Below are 23,215 nucleotides of genomic sequence, written 5' to 3' on the forward strand. Positions count from 1 at the left end.
GATCAATACAGAATCACTGAAGTGTTGCTCCTGTTGTGCTCGAAACCATCCAGTCTCAGAGCCAAACTTGAAATCAGTGAGTCCAGAACTAGCACAAGCCTCAGACAGCCGAGGTACGCTCGGCAGACCCTTCTGAGCAACCTCCTACCTGATGCAGGGATTGGTTCTGTTGGGTCATCAACTCATTAGCAATAAATGTATCAACCTAGACCTGAAATAAACCAACATATATTTAACTACTGAATTAGCAGAAATCTCTGTCAAGAGAATTTCTGCTCCTTCTATCTCCTGATAGAGCTTCACATGTAGCATAGTACCTACTTCCTCACATACAAACCCTCCTCCTTGTCTCTGAGTCCAGTTTTTCTTATTCTGATTCAACACTGCTTTTATCCTTCTTTATTTTGAAACTACACATAGTCATATGATCTTTCTATTTATACCAAGTAAACATAATTCATTTAAACTTGAATCCAATATGGTTTATTAATTTGATTATGCAACATTTCAAACATCCCTGCCGAAACAGGTATACATGTACCAACAATCTAGATCTATTTTAACAAGGTAAATATTTTGCCAAGTGTGCATCAGCTCTTTCTCTAAAATAGACAAATTGGTGCATATATAACCAACAAATGCCTCCAACCCAACGCTCATGCTTCCAATATTTCTGTCTTTTTTCTACCCTACACCCTTGGGCTCACCTTTGTTGCTCTCTTAGAATGCTGTGCGATTGTTGTGAATCTTTCAATTCAATATTAATTAATCTCATTAATTAGTCTACTTGGTGTTCTAGGTTGGAAATTATCCAAAGAAGAACAAAGTTTCAGATGATTTGCTCTATTTTATATTCATTTAAGGACCTACTGCTACTTATTTTTTCAAGGCAAAAGAAATCTATTAAATGGAATTATTTAAACTAGAACTTATGTTTATTTCAAATCATTTCTTTTCTTATCTTTCTCAAATATATTTGCCAGTCATTTCTTAGAAGAATGCCTTTTTTCACGCAAAGGGCCTGCATAGGAAGAAAAATCCACTTTATCCACTTAAAAATCTAAGTTCATTGCCTTACAAATAGCAACTTCCATCTTAAATTCATAGAGTGTAACTTTTGAACTAGAGTTCTGATGAGTTTTTAATATGAAGAATAAACCCCTAACAAATGCAGAGTGTAGAGTCAGGGTATATTATAGTTTTCCAAGGTAGAACTAACTTTAACCACTTGTTATTTATTGATAACAATGAAAAAAATACTTGGGCTTCACCCCATGAGGTTGGTGACTATCAGGGATAAAGAGAATGGCCTGTAGCCAAACATCACTGAAGCGAGGTTCCTGAAGTCTTGTTACAGAAAGCATCACCTGCCCAGGCTAACTCATGGGTGGGATGAGCTACATCCTCAAGCAGGGAGCACAGTCCCCTCTGATTCGGAAAGCTAGAGGTTAGGTTAAGGTGCGGAGCAGTTTTCCCCACAGATGGGACTTGGGTCATTCCAGTCTGTCCTTCTCACAGTCTAAACTGCACTGGAATCACCCGCTCATCTTATTAAAATGCAGATTCTATTCAATATATTTGGGTGGGGGCTGAAAGTCCATATTTCTATCAAGATCTTTCAAGTGATGCTGCTGGTCCATTGGCCACCTGCTGATTAGCAGGACCCATAGCAATCTAGGTCCTGTCTTTCGTAGAGAAAATGGGAAAGAGAGGAGTAGAAAGATAAGATGTGTGAGAAGAGGAAACCAGAGAAATAGAAAAGAAAGCAAAAGGTCATGGGGAGAGAGTGAAAGAGAGACAAAAAAAAAAAAAACAGGAAATGTGATAGTATGGCCCTCCCAACATCTCTCCCTCCTAAGTGCCCTCATCAGGGTGGACATGAAGTCCTTATATGGCCCCACCTACCAACCCAGGGGTTTCGGTGCTTGGTACAGGGTAGTCAGAGAGCTGTCCTGATCAGACCAGCTTTTTCTCTGGCCACAAGCCATGAGATATGAGATGACCCTCAGCCAGAGCCACAGAAGTCAGCCTGTTTCCTCAGATTTCTGAGCCAGTACAGGAAAAACGAATATCAGAAGCCAGTTCACAGAAGGTACAAGGCTGGGCTGATTCCTAGTTACAACCATGCCAGAGACCCAGCTAAATCTTCCCCTTCTCAGTGTCGCTGGACTCGCAAGTACCTAGACTGCTTTGAGTTGATTCTCTAGAGTTTGTAGCAATACAGAAAGGAGGGAGAATATAGGAGGAAATGGAGAGAGAAGAGAGAAATGAGGAGAAAAATATTTAATGACAGATGAAAAAATAAAGAACAGAAGGATAGAAGAAAAGAGGGAGAAACAGATGATGAGAGTGAAGCCAAAGTAAGACAGAAGAAAAAAACACCCTCTAGGAGGAAAGGTGCCCATGGCTGAGCAGGGACCCAGTGGTAATGGGCCAGATGAGCCTCGACAAAGGACACCATTGCAGAGCAAGCTATTGGCCATGGTCGCCTGACAGGAGAGGGTGCATCAGTCTGGCTTTTATAGAGTCAGCCCACTGTTCCCACCAAATGGAACTGAGAGGGAGAAGAGACAAAGTCAGGGCAGGCTAGTAGCCTGAGAAAGATAACTGGTCAAAGTCTGTGACAGAGCCCCAGGAAGACCTAACAGATGTTCAGGTAGGCAGGGATGGAGCTGGAGCCCTGACATCCACTTGGAATATGTCAGAGCTTTAGACTGCCCACCCACGGACCTCTCCTGCCCACCAGGCATGCTCACAGACCACAACCCCAGAGCAGGAGAGTGGATGGAGCCCACACCTCTCCCCAGCCTGGTCCAGAGGCCCCCATGGAACTCAGAGCTCACATTGTCCTATAGATATGAATCCTAATATACAAGGACTGCCTCAAAATTCTTGTCTGAATCCAAGAATCACAGTAGATTGATATGTGTTAGTTGATTTATTCTCAGGGAAAAGTAGAAAATAAACATTACTGGGAATTCCCTGGTGGTCCAGTGGTTAAGAATCTGCCTGCCAATGCAGGGGACAAGGGTTTGATCCCTTGTCTGGGAAGATCCCACAGGCCAGGGAGCAGCTAAGTTCACGTGTGCCACAACTACTGAGCCTGTGAGTTAGAGCTTGCAAGCCACAACTACTGAGCCCATGTGCCACCACTTACGAAAGCCATGCTTTGCAAGGAAGAGTAGCCCCTGATCATAGCAACCAGAGAAAGCCCATGCAGCGATGAAGACCCAGTGCAGCCAAAAATTAATAAATAAAATAATCAAAAAATAAATAAAATAAGTTAATTACAAAAAATAAAATAAACGTTCCTGAACTTTGCCAGCGATCACTGATCTGTTGTATTGTTCACTTCAGTGCTGTTCCATGACCCTCAGCATCCAAAGATTCTGGCCATTTTCTGATTTAGTTGGACTGAACTTACAAACATCTTGTAAGTCCTATGAATGTTCAGTATCAAGCTTTGTCAAGCCACCTGGTTTCCCAATGGACTGTAATCCATGCTTGTTCACATCTTATAGGAAATGAACCCCTTTTCCTCACCTTTTTTTTTTCCAGTGATATCTCTTCCACTGCATCTCAAATGAAGACATTTACTCTGCACATCAAAAGAGTGTGTGTGTCCTGAGAAGTAGGGCACCACTTGGCAAAAGATGGCAATAATTTTACCTTCATTTAAGACACAGTCCTTTATTTGATTTAAATAAAATCCTTTTAGAGTGTATTTTACAGTTCTGAGTACTGTGATTTATTTGGTTATTTTCAAACAGAAATCTAATTTAGCCATGGAAGCAGTCACTCATCAATAAATGTTAATGTGAAACATATCACCAGGTGAAAGGGACTTGACCTGCAGCTGCAAGAGCAGGCCACACAGAAAGCATAAGGGAGGCAGGAGACCTCTAGGAGCAAAGACCAGCCCCCAGCTAACAGCCTCCAGGGCTGCAGTTCTACACCCACAAGGAAGTAAGTGAGCATGTACACAGAAGAGTTAGCAGGGAAATTCTGACTGCTACCATCTGAAAGGCCTGCTTGCAAGGCTGGCCCATTCCCAGGACCCATGATAAGGGTGGCTCACTGTGCCTAATGTTTTTAAAGTAACTGAAAGTATAATTCATAATTATCAAGTAGTAAGACTTACTGCTGTCAATGCCAATTGTGTACAATGGGCCCGGAGTAAGAGGTGAATTCACTTAACCCATGATAATGAATGCTGAAGATGCAAGGATGAGCCCCTTTCCTAAAGGAATTAAAAATGCTAAGAGAGGAAAAACACCTACACTAGACCTTTAAGTACCAAGGGCTACAAGCTGGGACAAAGGGCTACAGAGAAGCACAGAGCAGAGAGCTCAAGAAAGGCAACCTGCCAGAAGATAGAGTCCACTCACTCAATAATTCAGCAAACATTGTCCAACTTTCTATTCAGACCCAGGCACTATGAAGTGCTGGGGGCACAGGCAGGGTAGGCCAGGTCTCTATTTATACAAGTTCAGGAGTGGGAGGCAGGCTACTTCACCAGTCTTTTCTGTGTGATATGATGCATAGGTCTGAGGGATCCTTCTGTCCTCACCACCATTCTTGACCCTACTTCACAAGGCACTTGATCATTAAACAGACTGACAGAAGGTGATGCTTAGATGAGGTTCCCCTAGAACCAGATTCAATGAAAAATAAGAATTTTCACACTTTCTCAATCAAATGGAGTTGAAGGTGGGAAAAACATAAACCTTAATTCATACAACTAAGAATAAGTAGGCACCCTGAAGGCTCAGACAGTAAAGAATCTGCCTGCAACGCAGGAGATGAGGGTTTGATCCCTGGGTCAGGAAGATCCTCTGGAGAAAGGAATGGCTACCCACTCCAGTATTCTGGCCTGGGAAATCCCACGGACAGAGGAGCCTGGCAGGCTACAGTCCATGGGCTTGCACATGACTGAGAGAATAAGCACAACCATTAGTTACCTAATTTTGAAAAATAATATGCAATTTTGAATAAAGTTTCTCTTTATAAGTAGGTGCTTCATTTAACTTTAACTTATTCTTTAAAAAAAGAAAAACTTTTTATTTCAAATTGGAGTATAGCCAATTAGCAATGTTGTGATAGTTTCAGGTGGACAGCAAAGGGACTCAGCCATAGATATACACATATCCTTTCTCCCCTAAACTGCCCTCCCATCCAGGCTGCCACATAATATTGAGCAAAGTTCCCTGTGCTATACAGTTAAACCTGCTTACTCTTAAATAATACCTTAGACCACCTGACCTGCCTCTTGAGAAATCTGTAAGTAGGTCAGGAAGCAACAGTTAGAACTGGACATGGAACAAGAGACTGGTTCCAAATAGGAAAAGGTGCACGTCAAGGCTGTATACTGTCACTCTGCTTATTTAACTTCTATGCAGAGTACATCATGAGAAACACTGGGCTGGATGAAGCACAAGCTGGAATCAAGATTGCCGGGAGAAATATCAATAACCTCAGATATGCACATGATACCACCCTTATGGCAGAAAGTGAAGAAGAACTATAGAGCCTCTTGATGAAAGTGAAAGAGGAGAGTGAAAAAGTTGGCTTAATGTTCAACATTCAGAAAACTAAGATCATGGCATCCAGTCCCATTACTTCATGGGAAATAGATTGGGAAACAGTGGAAACAGTGACAGACTTCATTTTGGGGGGCTCCAAAATCACTACAAATGGTGACTGCAGCCATGAAATTAAAAGATGCTTACTTACCCCTTGGAAAAGTTATGGCCAACCTAGACTGCATATTAAAAAGCAGAGACATTACTTTGTCAACAAAGGTCTGTCTAGTCAAGGCTATGGTTTTTTCAGCAGTCATGTATAGATGTGAGAGTTGGACTATAAAGAAAGCTGAGTGCCGAAGAATTGATGCTTTTGAACTGTGGTTTGGAGAAGACTCCTGAGAGTCCCTTGGACTGCAAGGAGATCCAACCAGTCCATCCTAAAGGAGATCAATCCTGGGTGATCATTGAAAAGACTGATATTGAAGCTGAAACTCCAATATTTTGGCCATCTGATGAGAAGAACTGACTCACTTGTAAAGACCCTGATGCTGGGAAAGATTGAAGGTGTGAGGATAAGGGGATGACAGAGGATGAGATGGTTGGATGCCATCACCAACTCAATGGACATGAGTTTGAGTAAACTCCAGAAGTTGGTGATGGACAGGGAGACCTGGCCTGCGGCAGTCAATGGGGTTGCATAGAGTTGGACACGACTGAGTGACTGAACTGAACTGACTCTGGTTTGGACTTGGTGCTCTTAGAATTAGCACAACACCAAAATCACTGCAGATGGTGACTGCAGCCATGAAATTAAAAGATGCTTACTCCTTGGAAGGAAAGTTATGACCAACCTAGATAGCATATTCAAAAGAAGAGACATTACTTTGCCAACAAAGGTCCGTCTAGTCAAGGCTATGGTTTTTCCTGTGGTCATGTATGGATGTGAAAGTTGGACTATGAAGAAAGCTGAGCGCTGAAGAATTGATGCTTTTGAACTGTGGTGTTGGAGAAGACTCTTGAGAGTCCCTTGGGCTGCAAGGAGATCCAACCAGTCCATTCTAAAGGAGATCAGTCCCGGGTATTCTTTGGAAGGACTGATACTAAAGCTGAAACTCCAATACTTTGGCCACCTCATGTGAAGAGTTGACTCATTGGAAAAGACTGATGCCGGGAGGGACTGGGGGCAGGAAGAGAAGGGGACGACAGAGGATGAGATGGCTAGATGGCACCACCGACTCGATGGATGGAGTTTGAGTGAACTCCGGGAGTTGGTGATGGACAGCGAGGTCTGGCATGCTGCAATTCATGGGGTCACAAAGAGTCAGACACGACTGAGTGACTGAACTGAACTGAACTGAAAAACTGCTTCCAATCATATACATGGTAACTGCTTGTTTGGAAACTTTGTCAGGCAGCCCTAAAAACACTCACAAATTCCTTCTCATTTTATTCTTTTAATTAGTGTTAGATAATTAACTAGTTCTTCTTGATTCAATTTACATCAACATTTACTGACAAACTTAATAAGCGCTTCAGAGACAAAAAAGTTAAGTAGACCACAATCCATTAGGTCTCAACATAACATTAGTGTCTAAGGAAACTCAAACAAGGGCAATTTGTTACCCAACACATATTATCATTTTGTTGCCTATTAACCTTATTGATAATAGGTTTTTAGCTGACATTTTTCCTCTTACTATGACAATTCAGAAAAAAAAAAAAAATGAAGTTACACAACATCCTTAGACTAAGTTAAATGGAAGACACACTGTATATTTTTTATTGTGGTAAAATATATATAACGTAACATTTAGCCCTTTAGACATTTTTAAATGCACAATTCTAGACATTAACATTCACACTGCTGTGCAACCATGACCACCACCCATTTCCAGAACTTTTCATCTTCTCAAACTGAAACCCTGTCCCCATTAAACACTAACAGTTCATTCCTTGCTCTTCCGAATTCCTAAATTACATTTTTAATAAAAAGGAAAAAAGTAATTTTGTCTCCATTTGACAAATCTTCAGGCCACACCACCCCCCCACCCCGCCCATTGGTTGCCCCATCACCCAGTTGCAAAACCTGGGCGGATCTTTACAACACTCTTCTTTGGAAGCTTTTCACTTGGAGCAAACTGTGATTTAAAGATATGAAACCCTAACTATGTAGTCGATTACGTATATTTTAAAATTCCAAAAGTTAAGCAAACAAAACTTAATTCTTCTAAAAGGAGCATGAGCATGTGATCAGAATAGAAACTACGTCACTGATGTAAATTAGAGTAGTTATGATTCAAAGAATCCTAACCATATACTGTCCATAAATTAGAAGGAGCCACGCGGTGCTCAGGTTCCTGTTGGAGCAGGAATTCAACATATGCCTCAAGAAGTCCTCCACATTAAAAAGCAGAGACATTACTTTGTCAACAAAGGTCTGTCTAGTCAAGGCTATGGTTTTTTCAGTAGTCATGTATGGATGTGAGAGTTGGACTATAAAGAAAGCTGAGTGCCGAAGAATTGATGCTTTTGAACTGTGGTTTGGAGAAGACTCCTGAGAGTCCCTTGGACTGCAAGGAGATCCAACCAGTCCATCCTAAAGAAGATGGACTGTCCATTACATCAATTTTTAAATGTTCTGAGTCTTTTAGAAATTTCGATTTATCAGAGGACACAGAAAAACATGAATATGCTTTAATTAAAAAATGCTCAGGCAATACAAACTACCGTGCCTGATATTAAACAAAAATAAATTGAGCTGCATGTGATTTATTTAAACCTTAGACTACACACTGTTTAAAGAAATAATGGGAAGACATTTCCCCTACATTGTTTTACTTTTTACTTATTTCATAAATTATACATAGACAGTGTATTCTAAAATGTCACCTGTGCCTTACATTCAGTGGGAATATTTTTGAGTAATTTAGGAGGCTCTGTTTCTGTACTTGACCTGACAGATGGGCAGCAAAATGTTGTAACTGGCATAGTGCATACTCTGACAGACTGCTTTTCAATAGATGCACATACCCAGATGCTTTCCTCTCGTCGATATTGCTTCCAGTTCCTCCCGCCATCACTGAACATCAGGAGGTAGCTGGTCACCCAGTCGGAGCTCCCGTATCCTCCCTGGGTGGCCACAGCTGTGACCTCCATTCTCTCTCCAAGGTCAATCTGCAGCCACTGGTATTTATTTGACACAAGAGGAGACCAGCCACCAGCTCCTTTTTGTGGGGAATAGAAAAAAGAAAAATGATAAAGATGGAGAAATCTTTGAAATTTTTATTAACCTGGAAGAATAGTATCATAAATGAAATTTATAAAAATCATACTTTCACATTCTTCCTTATATAATGCCTCACAATTGCACACACTTATACAAACAAAAAGTAAAAACACAAGTTATGTGTAAATGAATGAAGCTTATATTAACTGGATCGTCTGTAACCCCTGATTCTTTGTAGTTTGGGGGTCCCACTAAGTGAAAGTGCTTAATATAACAGGTGGACAACAGGCCATCACATCAGCGCTTGGAACTAGTGTCTTTATTGGCTTTAATGCATGACTTGCCCTCTGTTGGCCATAAGGAAAATATGCAGACCATAGCAGAACTAGAAAATCTTAGTTTGGGATTCCTAACATGAGGAACTACAGTGTTGAGTACTGGGATAACAAAGATGGTTATGGCATAGCCCTGCACTCAAGGTGCTCACAGACTCATAATAGAATAACTTGAGAACAATTTAAAGAATAACTTGAAAAGCAACATGGGAGTGGTGAAGATGAAATTAATTTCTGTGCAGGGGAGCGAGGGTTCTAAACAGGCAGGAGGGAGGATGAATGAGAACCCAGAGGAGGCTAATAATAAGGAGTTTCTCACATATTGATGACAATAGGTGCAGAGTAGAAATCACTGGGCTTTGTTTTTGCCAGTGCCAGTAAGAAACCAAAGAATTACAGATTTCTGAGAATGTATTATTGGTATATTTTGTTCTTCCATTTATTAGAAACATGAGTTTTGAATTTGGATTTAGATATCATATTATATAATATGTTTTGTTCATTTAAATTATTATGCAATATAAAATTGGGAAATAGATTTGAAATGAATTCTAGAACTGATATTTTGCTAATTATCCATGTCTAGAAAACAGTGTCATGTAAACAACCCCTAACATGAAAAAAGTAGCTTTAAAAGTTTTTTCCCATTATTCTTACACCTAATTTGAGACTCTCATAATAAAGCCTGATACTGTAGGCAACATTTATTATCTTCTTATTAAGGGCAATTATTAACATCCACACCCTGTTTACTAAAACTGTTATGACTCAGTGCACTTCAGGAGATGTGTGACATGGTTACAGGATAGCTCAAAGGGAAATGGAAGTGGGGTACTTACAACAGTGTGTGGAGCTGTCACCAGCAAATCACCAGCAAGTGGGCACATCTATCACTTCACTACGTCCTCTTTTAATTGCACTGCATGTATAACCCTTAGTTAAGTCTTAAGCTTACAAATTCTTTCTGTGACTTCCTCTTTGTTCCAATATTATAAAGTTTCTTCTCACTGTTTCACAAGCACAATATCTTTTCTTTTGATCCAGAATCTTAAATATGCCACATTTTTGGTTGTTCTGTAATACATTTTTAAACTTTCTATTTTGAAATAATTTCAGATTTACAAAAGAGTTGCAAAGATGGGTAGGGAATTCCTGTCTACTTTTTAACCTAATGTCTCCTAATGTTAATTTCTGACATCACCATGGCACTTTGATGAAAACTAAGCTATTAACACTGGTACAAGGTTAAAGAAATGATCAACTTTATTTTGATGTCTCCGGTTTTTCTACTAACTCACTTTTCTGTTCCAGGATCCTGTGTTGCATTTAGTCTGTGTGTCCTTAGTGTTCTACAACCTGTGAAAGTTTCTCAATCTTTCTTTGTCTTTAATCACAGGACTGATCATCACCCAACACCTTCCTGCTACTTTTATTCATTTGTGCAAAGGTCCCAACTAATATCTGATGAATGAGAAGTCCCTCTGAGTTCTAGCTGAGGGCTAACTAATAGTCCCAAGTAATATTACTCGGCAATTGCCTGTAATTTTGTAACCAAAATAAGTCAAATATTAGGTGTTGGCATTTAGTTGTCATTTTAACTTAGAGGTTCTACTTACAAATTTTTTTATGAATCCTTTTAAATCTCTGAGAAACTATTAAATGTCCTGTATTCTGACTTATATTAGTTAGTATCAAAGGATGTACTGATGATACACTTCTTTAAAAAACTTGACAATCTTTCTGTGTCATTTTTAATCTCTTTTGAAGTCAGGAAGTAACATTAACATGTTATGAGTACCACATGTACAGAAGCACAACAGACTAAAAAGTATCAGCATGTTTCCAGCATGTTGCCTCTCTCACAGATACATCTACATCTCTGTCAACCAGTCTTCAACATCTGCAGGTAATCGACCTTGAACACTTCATATCCCTTACCTGTGGTGAAGAGGTATGCAAATTAAGCTATTTGATTAAGTAGGTACTCTGCTAAAGTAATGAAACTGCAGAATACCCTGTGCCGTGGGGCAATTCATTTCAGTTAGGTAACACAGCCACGGGGTAATCCCCAGATACCTGCTGGCTGATGATGTGAGTTACTGTGCTTTTGCTCATTCACATAGTCCACTGAGGTGACTGCCTCTTTTTCTAATGACTGGAAAAAATGGGAAATACACAAATATAACCTGAACACTGTTAGGGAGCACTGAGCAGTTTTACTGACCAGTGGAGCTGAACCACTGTTCTGCAATAAACGAGATAAACAAGAGAAAATGAAGTAGCCAAAACTTCTCACAAGCATGGGATGTGCTAAGGACCTTCCCAGATGCTCCAAGTGTTACTTGACACACACCCTGCTAGTAAGACAGGTGTTATAGTCTCTGCTTTGCAAAGAAGAAACAACCATTTTAGGTTCTGATGAGGGTGTTTTATTAAAGCTTAGCTCCCTTTTCATTCTCTACCCCTTCTAAGAACGTATCTCTGTGATTTGTCCATTGTTCAGTATTGTTTGTTTATTGATAGCCAGACTGTATTTAATATTTCTATACTGGCAGACATGGACCACCCAGGTGGTTCAGTGGTGAAGAATCCACCTGCCAATGCAGGAGGCGCAGGTTCAATCCCTGGGTCTGGAAGATCCTCTGGAGAAGGAAATGGAAACCCACTCCAGTATTCTTGCCTGGGAAATCCCACGGACAGAGAAGCCTGGCAGGCTATAGCCCATGGGGTCCCAATGAGTTGAACAAGACTCAGGGACTAAAACAGCAAACAATTGGCAGATATATTGGAAGGTTTGTCTCCACTTATTCCTGTGTGACTGCTTCCCCCACCTTTGGTCGGATCAGACACAGGCAGTGACTTGTGTCTTTGGGGGAGAGGAAAGGTTAAACAGGAAACTCTCAGCTGGGGCCTTAATTATCCTGGTCACTGACCACAAAGACAATGACCCCTGCTCCTGATGACCACGGGGCATGAACTTTCATAAAGATTGTCAGCTTTGTGCCGAGAGGGAAATTACCCAGAGCTGAAAAGAAAAATAATTTCATGCCTTCCTCAACTTTCAACAAGATTCAGAGCAGAGAGATACCCAAGGGACCAATGTCAAATGGGTTAATTTGAAGTGAAGAGACCCACCCATCTCCAGGGCATCTATATGTCAAGTAAGTAAATGGCTAAATTGAAACTGTCACCAAGGAAAGTTTCCCTTCAAGATCTCCATTACATTGTCTCAAATGGATCTTATCAAGCCCTGTGTGTTTTTTTCCTCACTTAAATGCATCGTAATTCACAGAAGAGGCTTCCCTGGTGACTCAGATGGACCTGGGCTTGATTTCTGGGTCATGAAGATTCCCTGGAGAAGGGAATGACTATCCACTTCACTGTTCTTGCCTGGAGAATCCCATGGATACAGGAGCCTGGTGGGTTATGGTTTTTCCAGTAGTCACGTATGGATGTGAGAACTGGACCATAAAGAAGGCTGAGTGCCGAAGAATTGATGCCACTGAATTGTGGTGCTGGAAAAGATTCTTGAGAGTCCCTTGACCTGCAAGGAGATCAAATCAGTCAATCCTAAAGGAAATCAACCCTGAATAGTCTTGGAAGGACTGATGCTGAAGCTGAAGCTACAATACTTTGGACACCTGATGTGAAAAGCTGACTCACTGGAGAAGACCCTGATGCTGGGAAAAATTGAAGGCAAAAGGATAAGCGGAAAACAGAGTATGAGATGGTTGGATAGCATTACTGATTCAATTGACACGAATCTGAGCAAACTCCCGGAGATAGTGAAGGACAAGACAGCCTGGCGTACTGCAGTCCATGGGATCATAAAGAGTCAGACACAATTTAACAACTGAACAACAACAGCAAATTCACAGGAGACATATTACTGATTCCAGATGGGGCTGGGTGAGTAGGGAGAGGATGAGAGAACCAGGAATGACAGATGTTCCAGGCAAGAGGGGCTGATGGGTGGGCAGGCCCTGGGGATGCTCTATGACCTGCCTGCTCAGAGATCTCTGGGCTTTAAATACTGATGTTTTTGTCACAACCCCACCTACTGTGCTGAGGAAAATTTAAGCATTGCTCCAGCTCTAATTTCTTAAGAAGCAGTTTCAGCTAGCTACATATACCATTCCTGACTATAAAGATGTAGAGAAAACACAGAAACTTTGCCTCTGGGACCTGTCTAGGTAACCTCTGATCCCCTTTCTGCTGTGCTCCCAGCAATCTGCTAGCAGCCTGAGCAGGACAGAACAGACCGTTTTCCAAAAAGTGCATCCATAAGGGGGGAAAAAAAAATCACACAGCAGCCTAGTAAAACACATTCCTGTACTAAATACAAACATACCCTGTAATGGCTTTGTAAGAAGACAATTCAAAATAAAATTTTAAAGTGTATACTGATTAATGTGTGATTTCAGTTAAATGCCAGTAGTATTAAGAGGAAAAAAACACAGTGTGACTGTTCAACTGTGACTCCCTGAAGTTCTGTCTGAAGCATCCCAAGGGACAACTTTCAATGCCTGTGGCATTTAACATTCACTGCTGCAGCTCTTTCTGCATAAAAATAAAGAAATATCCATTACTACTGTGTGTTTTGTTTTGCTTCTCATATACACTAATGTTAGGTAGGGAGTTAGGCATTAGCTACAAGGGATGGCCTAGCCTAAAGGGATGCAAGCTGATCTCTAAATCTCACCCAGACATGCCCAGGAAAGCTCACAGATATGCTACAAAAGTAACCACAGAGACTTTTCCAACTGCTGCACAAGCATTCTAGGCAAATAGTGGATACAAACTAACCACAGGGGCTTCTCCAACTCCAGCACACAGTGCCCTTGATGCACGGATGTGTCCTCAAGTGACCTTAGGCAGCCAGAGGCCCATTAAGGGTTCATAAATATTCTATACCTATATCCATCAGATTATAACAGACTAAATTATGGGAAAGTCATGTGCAATAAATCCTACTGTTATGTAACTTGCGACTGTCAGCCAGCCTTGAGCATACATCTATTTGCATTCCTTTTCCTGATTGGTGGCTGGTACAAGCCCTACCTCTCACAAGGCAGAACCAAGAGGAGAAGATGGGAAAGTCAAGAGGGATCGTGGCCACTCCTTCAGGGTCAGGTACTCCCTCCTCTCAGGAGTGTACTATTCATTGTCTAATAAAAGATCTGTCTGCTTGAGCTGTAACTGAGCTGTAAACCAGTCTGTTGTTTCAAATTCTTGCCACAACAAAACAGGAGCCTGAGATATCCTGCCTGCATGAGCTGTAATTAATCCATCCTTCCAAATCTTTGTAAACCAACCTGACACTCCTAACCAAGTGTTAGAAAACATACAGTAGAGAGGCAATAAGAATTGAGTTGATTTTTAGCTTTTCAGTTCTTATTTGAAGTTCTGTACTCATATGACTATAAGACGATTCTGCTAATTTCTCATCTTAGAAATAAAATGAGAATTGCCCAGCAAGCCTATAAACCATCCAAACATGTAGTAGTACTTCATTATGACTAAGTAATGTGTATGACCGAGCTTTTTGTTCATCTCCTGTGAAATCTTCATGTTTACCAAAGGTGCAGTTCTGAGATCTGGTCTAATTCTATAAAAGCATCATTGTGCATTTTTCAGAGGGCCCCTGAGTTGCTCAGAACAGATATGAGTCCGGATCATTTGTGGGGTCACTCAGAATAAGCATCATTTCCCTCTGATATGTAGAGAAAGGTGGGGAATACAGGATGCCCAGAAGGCCAGGAGGCCAGACACTCTACTCCAAGGCCCCCACCACTTCCCACGGACATGCCATTACACTTCTTAAGTCAATGGCTCCTTTTTCAATTAAATACAGTTTAGGACCATGTCAGGGAAATAACCATGAGAACTAAATCGTCCATCCATACTTGACTGCCCACTCAGCCAGAAGCCTCTGGAAAAAGTTCCGTTGATGGTATAAGTTACATTTTCTTTAGTGATTTTATTTAGCTGCATTCATTACACTTTGTAAGCACACTGTGAAAGCCTTGGATAAAAAGAGTATGTACTGAGAACCTGTTATGTAAAACAGAGTAGTAAAGTGAGACTGCAAAAAGAATCAGACCTAAGCATCACAAAATGCAAATACAACTGATAAAGGAACATTTAGGGGTGAGTTGGCATTCATCCCCAGTAAGTTCAGTTCAGTTCAGTCGCTCAGTCGTGTCTGACTCTTTGAGACCCCATGAATCGCAGCACGCCAGGCCTCCCTGTCCATCACCAACTCCCAGAGTTCACTCAAACTCACGTCCATCGAGTCAGTGATGCCATCCAGCCATCTCATCCTCTGTCATCCCCTTCTCCTCCTGCTCCCAATCCCTCCCAGCATCAGTCTTTTCCAATGAGTCAACTCTTTGCATGAGGTGGCCAAAGTACTGGAGTTTCATTGCTTAGCATCATTGCTTCCAAAGAAATCCCAGGGCTGATCTCCTTCAGAATGGACTGGTTGGATCTCCTTGCAGCCCAAGGGACTCTCAAGAGTCTTCTCCAACACCACAGTTCAAAAGCATCAATTCTTCGGCACTCAGCCTTCTTCACAGTCCAACTCTCACATCCATACATGACCATAGGAAAAACCATAGCCTTGACTAGACAGACCTTTGTTGGCAAAGTAATGTCTCTGCTTTTGAATATGTTATCTAGGTTGGACATAACTTTCCTTCCAAGGAGTAAGCGTCTTTTAATTTCATGGCTGCAGTCACCATCTGCAGTGATTTTGGAGCCCTGCAGATGGTGACTATGGAACTATTATCTGTCAGGGCGAAGCCCCTCCACTGGATTTCCTTGAAGGAAACACAGCAACAAGGGAGGAATCCACTGCAAAAATCACACTGTAGAGAGAACAGGGAACCCTTGAAATACCATCTTCCAGTCAGCAAGTGGTCCAGAGCTCCTCATTATGTTCAGAGCAAAGGCAGGAACAGCCAACAAAAGGTTCCACTAAGATATTCCATCAGCCTTAGTCACTGGCTATGGTCTTCCTGGATCAGTTTCTATGTCACCAGTTAAACAAGCAATTCAGGGTTGCTCTGCGCTTTAACATGGGACTCTTGTATCTTGAGGATACCAGATGCCTCATGAACGGTTGTTAATTGAACCTCACCCCTTTGGCAGGATTGAAGACCACCTCAATTGGGATGTCTTTCCTCATGACTCCAAAAAAAGAAAAAAGGAATATCCCCAAGAGAAGCAATGAAATTACATTGTATGAGTAAAGCAGTATGAGGTGATGGGGCAAAGCATATCTTCATAGGGATGCCAATATTAAAAGTGGAATAAACAATGACATCATGGTGTATTCAGGATGGTGATGGTTTACTCGCTAAGCCATGTCTGACTCTTGAGACTCCGTGAACTGTAGCCCACCAGGCTCCTCTATCCATGGAATTTCGCAGGCAAGAATACTGTGAAGAGTAGGTGGCCATTCTCTTCTCCAGGGGATCTTCCTGATCCAGGAATTGAACCTGGGTCTCCTGCATTGCAGGCAGATTCTTTACTGACTAAGCCACTAGCCCTCATTCATCTCAAGGATACATACTGTTAAGTAAATAACTTTCATGAACATTTCGGTATATTACACACAACATAAAAGTGAATTACTTTGGGGGGAAAAAACAGCTGAATTTGCTAGACAACTATCTTAGAATTTGGATAGTGCTTAGAAGAGCTTCTACATACCTTTGGGGAAGTTGCCAAGTACGTCATAGGTAGTATTTACTCCTGGAAAAAACACTATGGCAAAATTGTTGCCACCTTGAGATACTTACTGTGCAGGTTATAAACACAGACATAATTCTGCAAAGATAATCCATTGTGTTTTTCACTCCTCTCTCCAGCAAATCCTGTTAGCCAGTGATCACTATCCCCTTATGCTCTAGAGAAGCCAAAGAGGACAAAGACCAACTCAGAAAATAGGAAACAGTACGTGTGGTGTCTCCCTCTTTGTCAGGAAGAGATGGAAGCCCAGAGCACTGTGGGAAAGAGGGGAAATGGAGGAAGGGTAAAAGGTGGTGGGAGAAGTGATTCAGACACCTTGTTCAGGAATGAAGTCCAAGGGGGATAAAGAAAGTGAGAGGCATAAACAAACAGAGGAGAGGCTTTCTGGGGCCCATTTGGAATTTGGGGCGATCACCTTGTAGGGTGATAATAGATCTTTTGACTGTGTGGATCACAATAAACTGTGGGAAATTCTGAAAGAGATGGGAATACCAGACCACCTGACCTGCCTCTTGAGAAATCTGTATGCAGGTCAGGAAGCAACAGTTAGAACTGGACATGGAACAACAGACTGGTTCCAAATAGGAAAAGGAGTACGTCAAGGCTGTATATTGTCACCCTGCTTATTTAACTTCTATGCAGAGCACATCATGAGAAACGCTGGACTGGAAGAAGCACAAGCTGGAATCAAGATTGCCAGGAGAAATATCAATAACCTCAGATATGCAGATGACACCACCCTTATGGCAGAAAGTGAAGAGGAACTAAAAAGCCTCTTGATGAAAGTGAAAGTGGAGAGTGAAAAAGTTGGTTTAAAGCTCAACATTCAGAAAACAAAGATCATGGCATCCGGTCCCATCACTTCATGGGAAATAGATGGGGAAACAGTGGAAACAGTGTCAGACTTTATTTTTCTGGGCTTCAAAATCACTGCAGATGGTGATTGCAGCCGCGAAATTAAAAGATGCTTACTCCTTGGAAGGAAAGTTATGACCAACCTAGATAGCATATTAAAAAGCAGAGACATTACTTTGCCAACAAAGGTCCGTCTAGTAAAGGCTATGGTTTTTCCTGTGGTTGTGTACGTATATGAGAGTTGGACTGTGAAGAAGGCTGAGCGCCGAAGAACTGATGCTTTTGAGCTGTGGTGTTAGAGAAGACTCTTGAGAGTCCCTTGGACTGCAAGGAGATCCAACCAGTCCATTCTGAAGGAGATCAGCCCTGGGTGTTCTTTGGAAGGAATGATGCTAAAGCTGAAACTCCAGTACTTTGGCCACCTCATGCGAAGAGTTGACTCATTGGAAAAGACTGATGCTGGGAGGGATTGGGAGCAGGAGGAGAAGGGGACGACAGAGGATGAGATGGCTGGATGGCATCACTGCCTCGATGGACGTGAGTCTGAGTGAACTCCAGGGGTTGGTGATGGACAGGGAGGCCTGGCATGCTGTGATTCATGGGGTCACAAAGAGTCGGACACAACTGAGCAACTGAACTGAATTGAACCTTGCAGGGGCTGTGCAGTCATTACTAACAGTTTCCAACAATTTCTGGTTTTCTCCCTCCAGGCACAGGGAGGATTGCACTTCCATGTCCCCTGGTGGTTGAGAGGGGCTATGTGACCACCTCTGGCCAACAAGCTGAGTAGACGTGATAGTCACTTCTGGATAGGACAAAACCATTCAAAGGATTCCCTGCCCCACCCCACCCCCCACATAGTGACCCAGAATTCCCCACAGGCCATTAAAAGGGGGTATAGAAGTTAAATGAGAGTCTGACTGAATCTGAACAAGTTAACTTGACAAAGACAAATTAAACCTGTAATCAAGGTAATTCAGGCTGGAAACCAAATGAGACTCAAGGTCAGGCTTCAAGGAGGCAAGGAGTGACACCAGACAGATTCCCAAAGGGACAGTGACTTATTCCCTGGGAACATGATCTTACCAAGAGGTATATCTGCCACAGGTTTCAGGAATGGGTGCCCAGTAACCCCCAGAGTTAAGAGCAGACAAACGTCTCTCAGTAGATAACAAGAAGCTGAGACCCCAACGTGGGGCACGCTTCCCACTGTTCAGCTCCATGAGGGCAGGAACCTGTCTGTAAATCCAAATACTGTCTTGGAAAGAAGTAGGAGCAAAAAAATCTGAGCATCCCTGGAAGATGTTCTTCTGTTCAAAAGAGGCTATGAATCCAGAAGAGACTGAAGATTGCCTTATTTGGGGGGTAGTTCTATAATTTGGGCTACATGATAGACAGAAACGACAACACTGTCTCCCTGGAGGTTGTTGATGTCACTGAAAACATGCTTGGTTTGTTCTGGTTTGTGTCATCTAGTGCCTTAGGCTCTATGGGGGTAAACTGAAGACTCTAGATCTTGAAAAGGACCATGGAAGAATCAGAAAAGATGAGTTCTGTGCAATTCCATATGACAACTCTATGGCCTGGTCTGCACAAACTCTAGGATTTGATGGTTTCTCCTCCCACATGCTACTAACATGCATTTTATTATTTTATTTATTTATTTGGCCTTGCCCCATGGCATGTGAGATCTTGGTTCCCTGACCAGGGACTGAACCTAAGTCCCCTGTATTGGAAGCGTGAGTCAACCATTGGATCCCAAGGAAGTCCCTACAATCATGCATTTTAGAGGAGCTGTGATTTAGTAAAGTTACATGGTTGTCAGGACAGTGCTGCCCAGGCCTTAGTATGTCAGTGTATTTTACAGATGCTGTTACACTTGGCTTATTCATTGCACTCAACAACCACAGTGCATCTGCAGGATCACTTGTTTAAAAAATTATAATAACAACAGAAAAAAATGGTGGCTTCAAGAAAAAATGTGTATTGGCCTTAATTGGTCTAAAAACTTTTAGAAGCACAGACAAACAGAATGCAAAATCTGACATCCAGAGGCAAAAATTTCCCAGTATATTCATATATCTATAAAAATTTGATTCACAAGCTCTTTTATGGCAATTTGAATTACTCAGACTAGTATTTGGGAATACTGACCAGTTCTACCAGGCTTCTAGCCTGTGAATAAAAGATAGGAATATTTGAGAACTATGATTCTATGAAAAAATATGAGGGGAAAGTTAATTATTATAAGATTTGCATCAGAAATTTTTGATGTAATATTCTGATTTATATCAGGAATTGACATACTTTTAGACATTTTAAATTATTATTCACTCTTTCCATTTTTTTTAACTTTGTTATAACAAAGAGTGAGTTTTAAATTGATAGAGTCATTTCCTAGGCAGGTTGATAGAGAGTCTAGGGGTCCCCAAGGAGAGAGGGGTCTGGAATTCTCAAGGAGGAAGAAAGGACAAACTTTTTTTCTTTCTCCACATTCCTTAGGATTATATACCAATAATGTACCCTGCCTAAGGACAGTCTTTGGATTCAATCTTCTGTTATCTTAAAATGTTAATTATGGGAGTAGACCTGGTCTTTACAAGGGTGTATCTTGCCTGAGGACAGTGTTATCTTAAAATGTAAATTATGGGAGTAGGTCTGATGAGGTCTTTACAACCTCCAGACATTCTTTGGATTATATAACCTCATTGTTAACACTAGCAGGCGGGTACTCTTTCTACCCCCTTCCGATGCCTATGTCAAAAGCTTTCTCTATCTCCTTTATACTTTAATAAAACTTTATTACACAAAAGCTCTGAGCGATCAAGCCTCATCTCTGGCCCCGGATTGAATTCTTCTCCTCCGGGGACCAAGAATCCCAGTGTATTCGCGTGATTCAACAACAACCTTTCAATATCATATCTTATCTGGGATACTGCAGAATCCAAATAATCAGACATTGCAGGTTATAAGAAAATGTTCACTGTCTAATGCCCAGGTCTAAGCATTTTCTCCTAATGTAATCATACATCTTTATTTTCTGCTAAAACCTATTACATTAACTTGTACTAGTAAATGTACTTCCTAACTTGAAAAATAAGTATCTTAAAACTGAGAATAGTTCTAAAATGCTTAGTCATTCACTGTATTGGAACTTTAGACAAAAATCTTTCTTGGCTCCACCAAAATATATGTCTATTTCGAGGAAATGGGATCAATGTCTCAGTATGAGAAAGGTGAAGAATTACAAAGAGAAAGGAAAACATCCAGTCATTTCAGCTTGTTTCCATCTACTTTCCATTGGCAATACACAATATAGCAATCTGAAATGTCATTTTTGATCAAGTTAAATTTGAAGCAATCTCATCTGCACTGTCGCTGACGAGTGGCTTGCTGCAGTAGAGTGCAAGAATTTCAGCATCTGGGCCATGAATAGAGTGGTTCTTCTTTCTGGGAATGATGGTTTATGCAAGCATTTTGGAGAAACAAAAAAGAACATGATACCATGCAGGGCCCTATGGGGCTCCTGAGCACAACTTTCTATGTCTCTCATTTCTTTGATTACAGGAAACAGCCTTCATTCAGCCTCTATGACCTCCCCTGAGTTCCAAAGGGCAGATTCATGCAGTTGTTAATTAGGGAAGGGAGGGATGTGAGACCAGGAAGAAACAGTCAAGAGCAGCCTTTGGACGAGGTCCTGTTTCCCCATCAATGGATATACACAACGTATCTTTGAGCTATTTTGCAGATACTGAAGCTGCCTTGAGGTGGGAGAAGTTAATGATTAATGACAGTATGCTGCCCACAAGCCTGGAGACCCCAGGCCAGTTGGACCTGAAGGTTGACTCTATTTATCTCACCACCAAACCATCAAAAGAACGTCCATGACCTGATCACATCCTCTTTGAACAATTGCTATAAAAACTCTCATTACCTTTCTGAAGTGTGAACTCATGAATTTAAAAGCATTAATCCCACTGTGGCCCTGTTTGCCTGGCAAAGTAACAAAGCTATCCTTTACTACTTCACCCCAAACTCTTGAGAGAGTCATTTCCTAGGCACGTTGATAAGAAGTCTAGGGGTCCCCAAGGGGAGAGGGGCCTGGAATTCTCAAGGCAGAAGAAAGGACAAACTTTTTTTCCCTCTACATTCCTTAGGATTCAGTTCAGTTCAGTCGCTCAGTCGTGTCTGACTCTTTGAGACCCAATGAATCGCAGCACGCCAGGCCTCCCTGTCCATCACCAACTCCCGGAGTTCACTCAGACTCACATACATCGAGTCAGAGATACCATCCAGCCATCTCATCCTCTGTCATCCCCTTCTCCTCCTGCTCCCAATCCCTCCCAGCATCAGAGTCCTTTCCAATGAGTCAATTCTTCACATAAGGCTGCCAAAGTACTGGAGTTTCAGCTTTGGCATCATTGCTTCCAAAGAACACCCAGGGCTGATCTCCTTCAGAATGGACTGGTTGGATCTCCTTGCAGTCCAAGGGACTCTCAAGAGTCTTCTCCAACACCACAGTTCAAAAGCATCAGTTCTTTGGTGCTCAGCTTTCTTTACAGTCCAACTTTCACATCCATACATGACCACAGGAAAAACCATAGCCTTGACTAGATGGACCTTTGTTGGCAAAGTAATGTCTCTGCTTTTCAATATGCTATCTAGGTTGGTCATAACTTTCCTTCCAAGGAGTAAGCATCTTTTAATTTCATGGCTGCAATCACCATCTGCAATGATTTTGGAACCCAAAAAAACAAAGTCTGACACTGTTTCCACTGTTTCCCCATCTATTTCCCATGAAGTGATGGGACCAGATGCCATGATCTTCGTTTTCTGAATGTTGAGCTTTAAGCCAACTTTTTCACTCTCCTCTTTCACCTTCATCAAGAGGCTTTTTAGCTCCTCTTCACTTTCTGCCATAAGGGTGGTGTCATCTGCATATCGGAGGTTATTGATATTTCTCCCAGCAATCTTGATTTCAGCTTGTGCTTCTTCCAGCCCAGTGTTTCTCATGATGTACTCTGTATAATAGTTAAATAAGCAGGGTGACAATATACAGCCTTGACGTACTCCTTTTCCTATTTGGAACCAGTCTGTTGTTCCATGTCCAGTTCTAACTATTGCTTCCTGGCCTGCATACAAATTTCTCAAGAGGCAGGTCAGGTGGTCTGGTATTCCCATCTCTTGAAGAATTTTCCACAGTTTATTGTGATCCACACAGTCAAAGGCTTTGGCATAGTCAATAAAGCAGAAATAGATGTTTTTCTGGAACTCTCTTGCTTTTTCGATGACCCAGCGGATGTTGGCAATTTGGTCTCTGCTTCTTCTGCCTTTTCTAAAACCAGTTTGAACATCTGGAAATTGTATAACAGTAATGTATACTGCCTGAGGACAGTCTCTGGATTAAACCTTCTGGCTAATCCTGTTATCTTAAAATGTAAATTATGGGAGTAGGTCTGGTGAGGTCTTTACAACCTCCGGACATTCTTTGGATTCATTGGCGAGTATATAACTCCATT

At 41.6% G+C, this 23,215-nt stretch overlaps 1 protein-coding gene across 2 annotated transcripts in view; it reads right to left on the reverse strand.

The window, feature by feature from the left end:
• The window catches only part of LOC102267253 (contactin-associated protein-like 3), a 237,709-nt gene that overhangs the window by 169,209 nt on the left and 45,285 nt on the right, over window positions 1-23,215 (reverse strand). For both annotated transcript variants that reach the window (XM_070375524.1, XM_070375523.1), the window contains exon 3: window positions 8,556-8,749. In XM_070375524.1, coding sequence (XP_070231625.1) covers window positions 8,556-8,749 — 194 coding nt within the window. The remainder of the gene's footprint in view (window positions 1-8,555; window positions 8,750-23,215) is intronic.

Source organism: Bos mutus, chromosome 8 (assembly GCF_027580195.1).
Source record: "Bos mutus isolate GX-2022 chromosome 8, NWIPB_WYAK_1.1, whole genome shotgun sequence".
NCBI lineage: Eukaryota > Metazoa > Chordata > Mammalia > Artiodactyla > Bovidae > Bos > Bos mutus.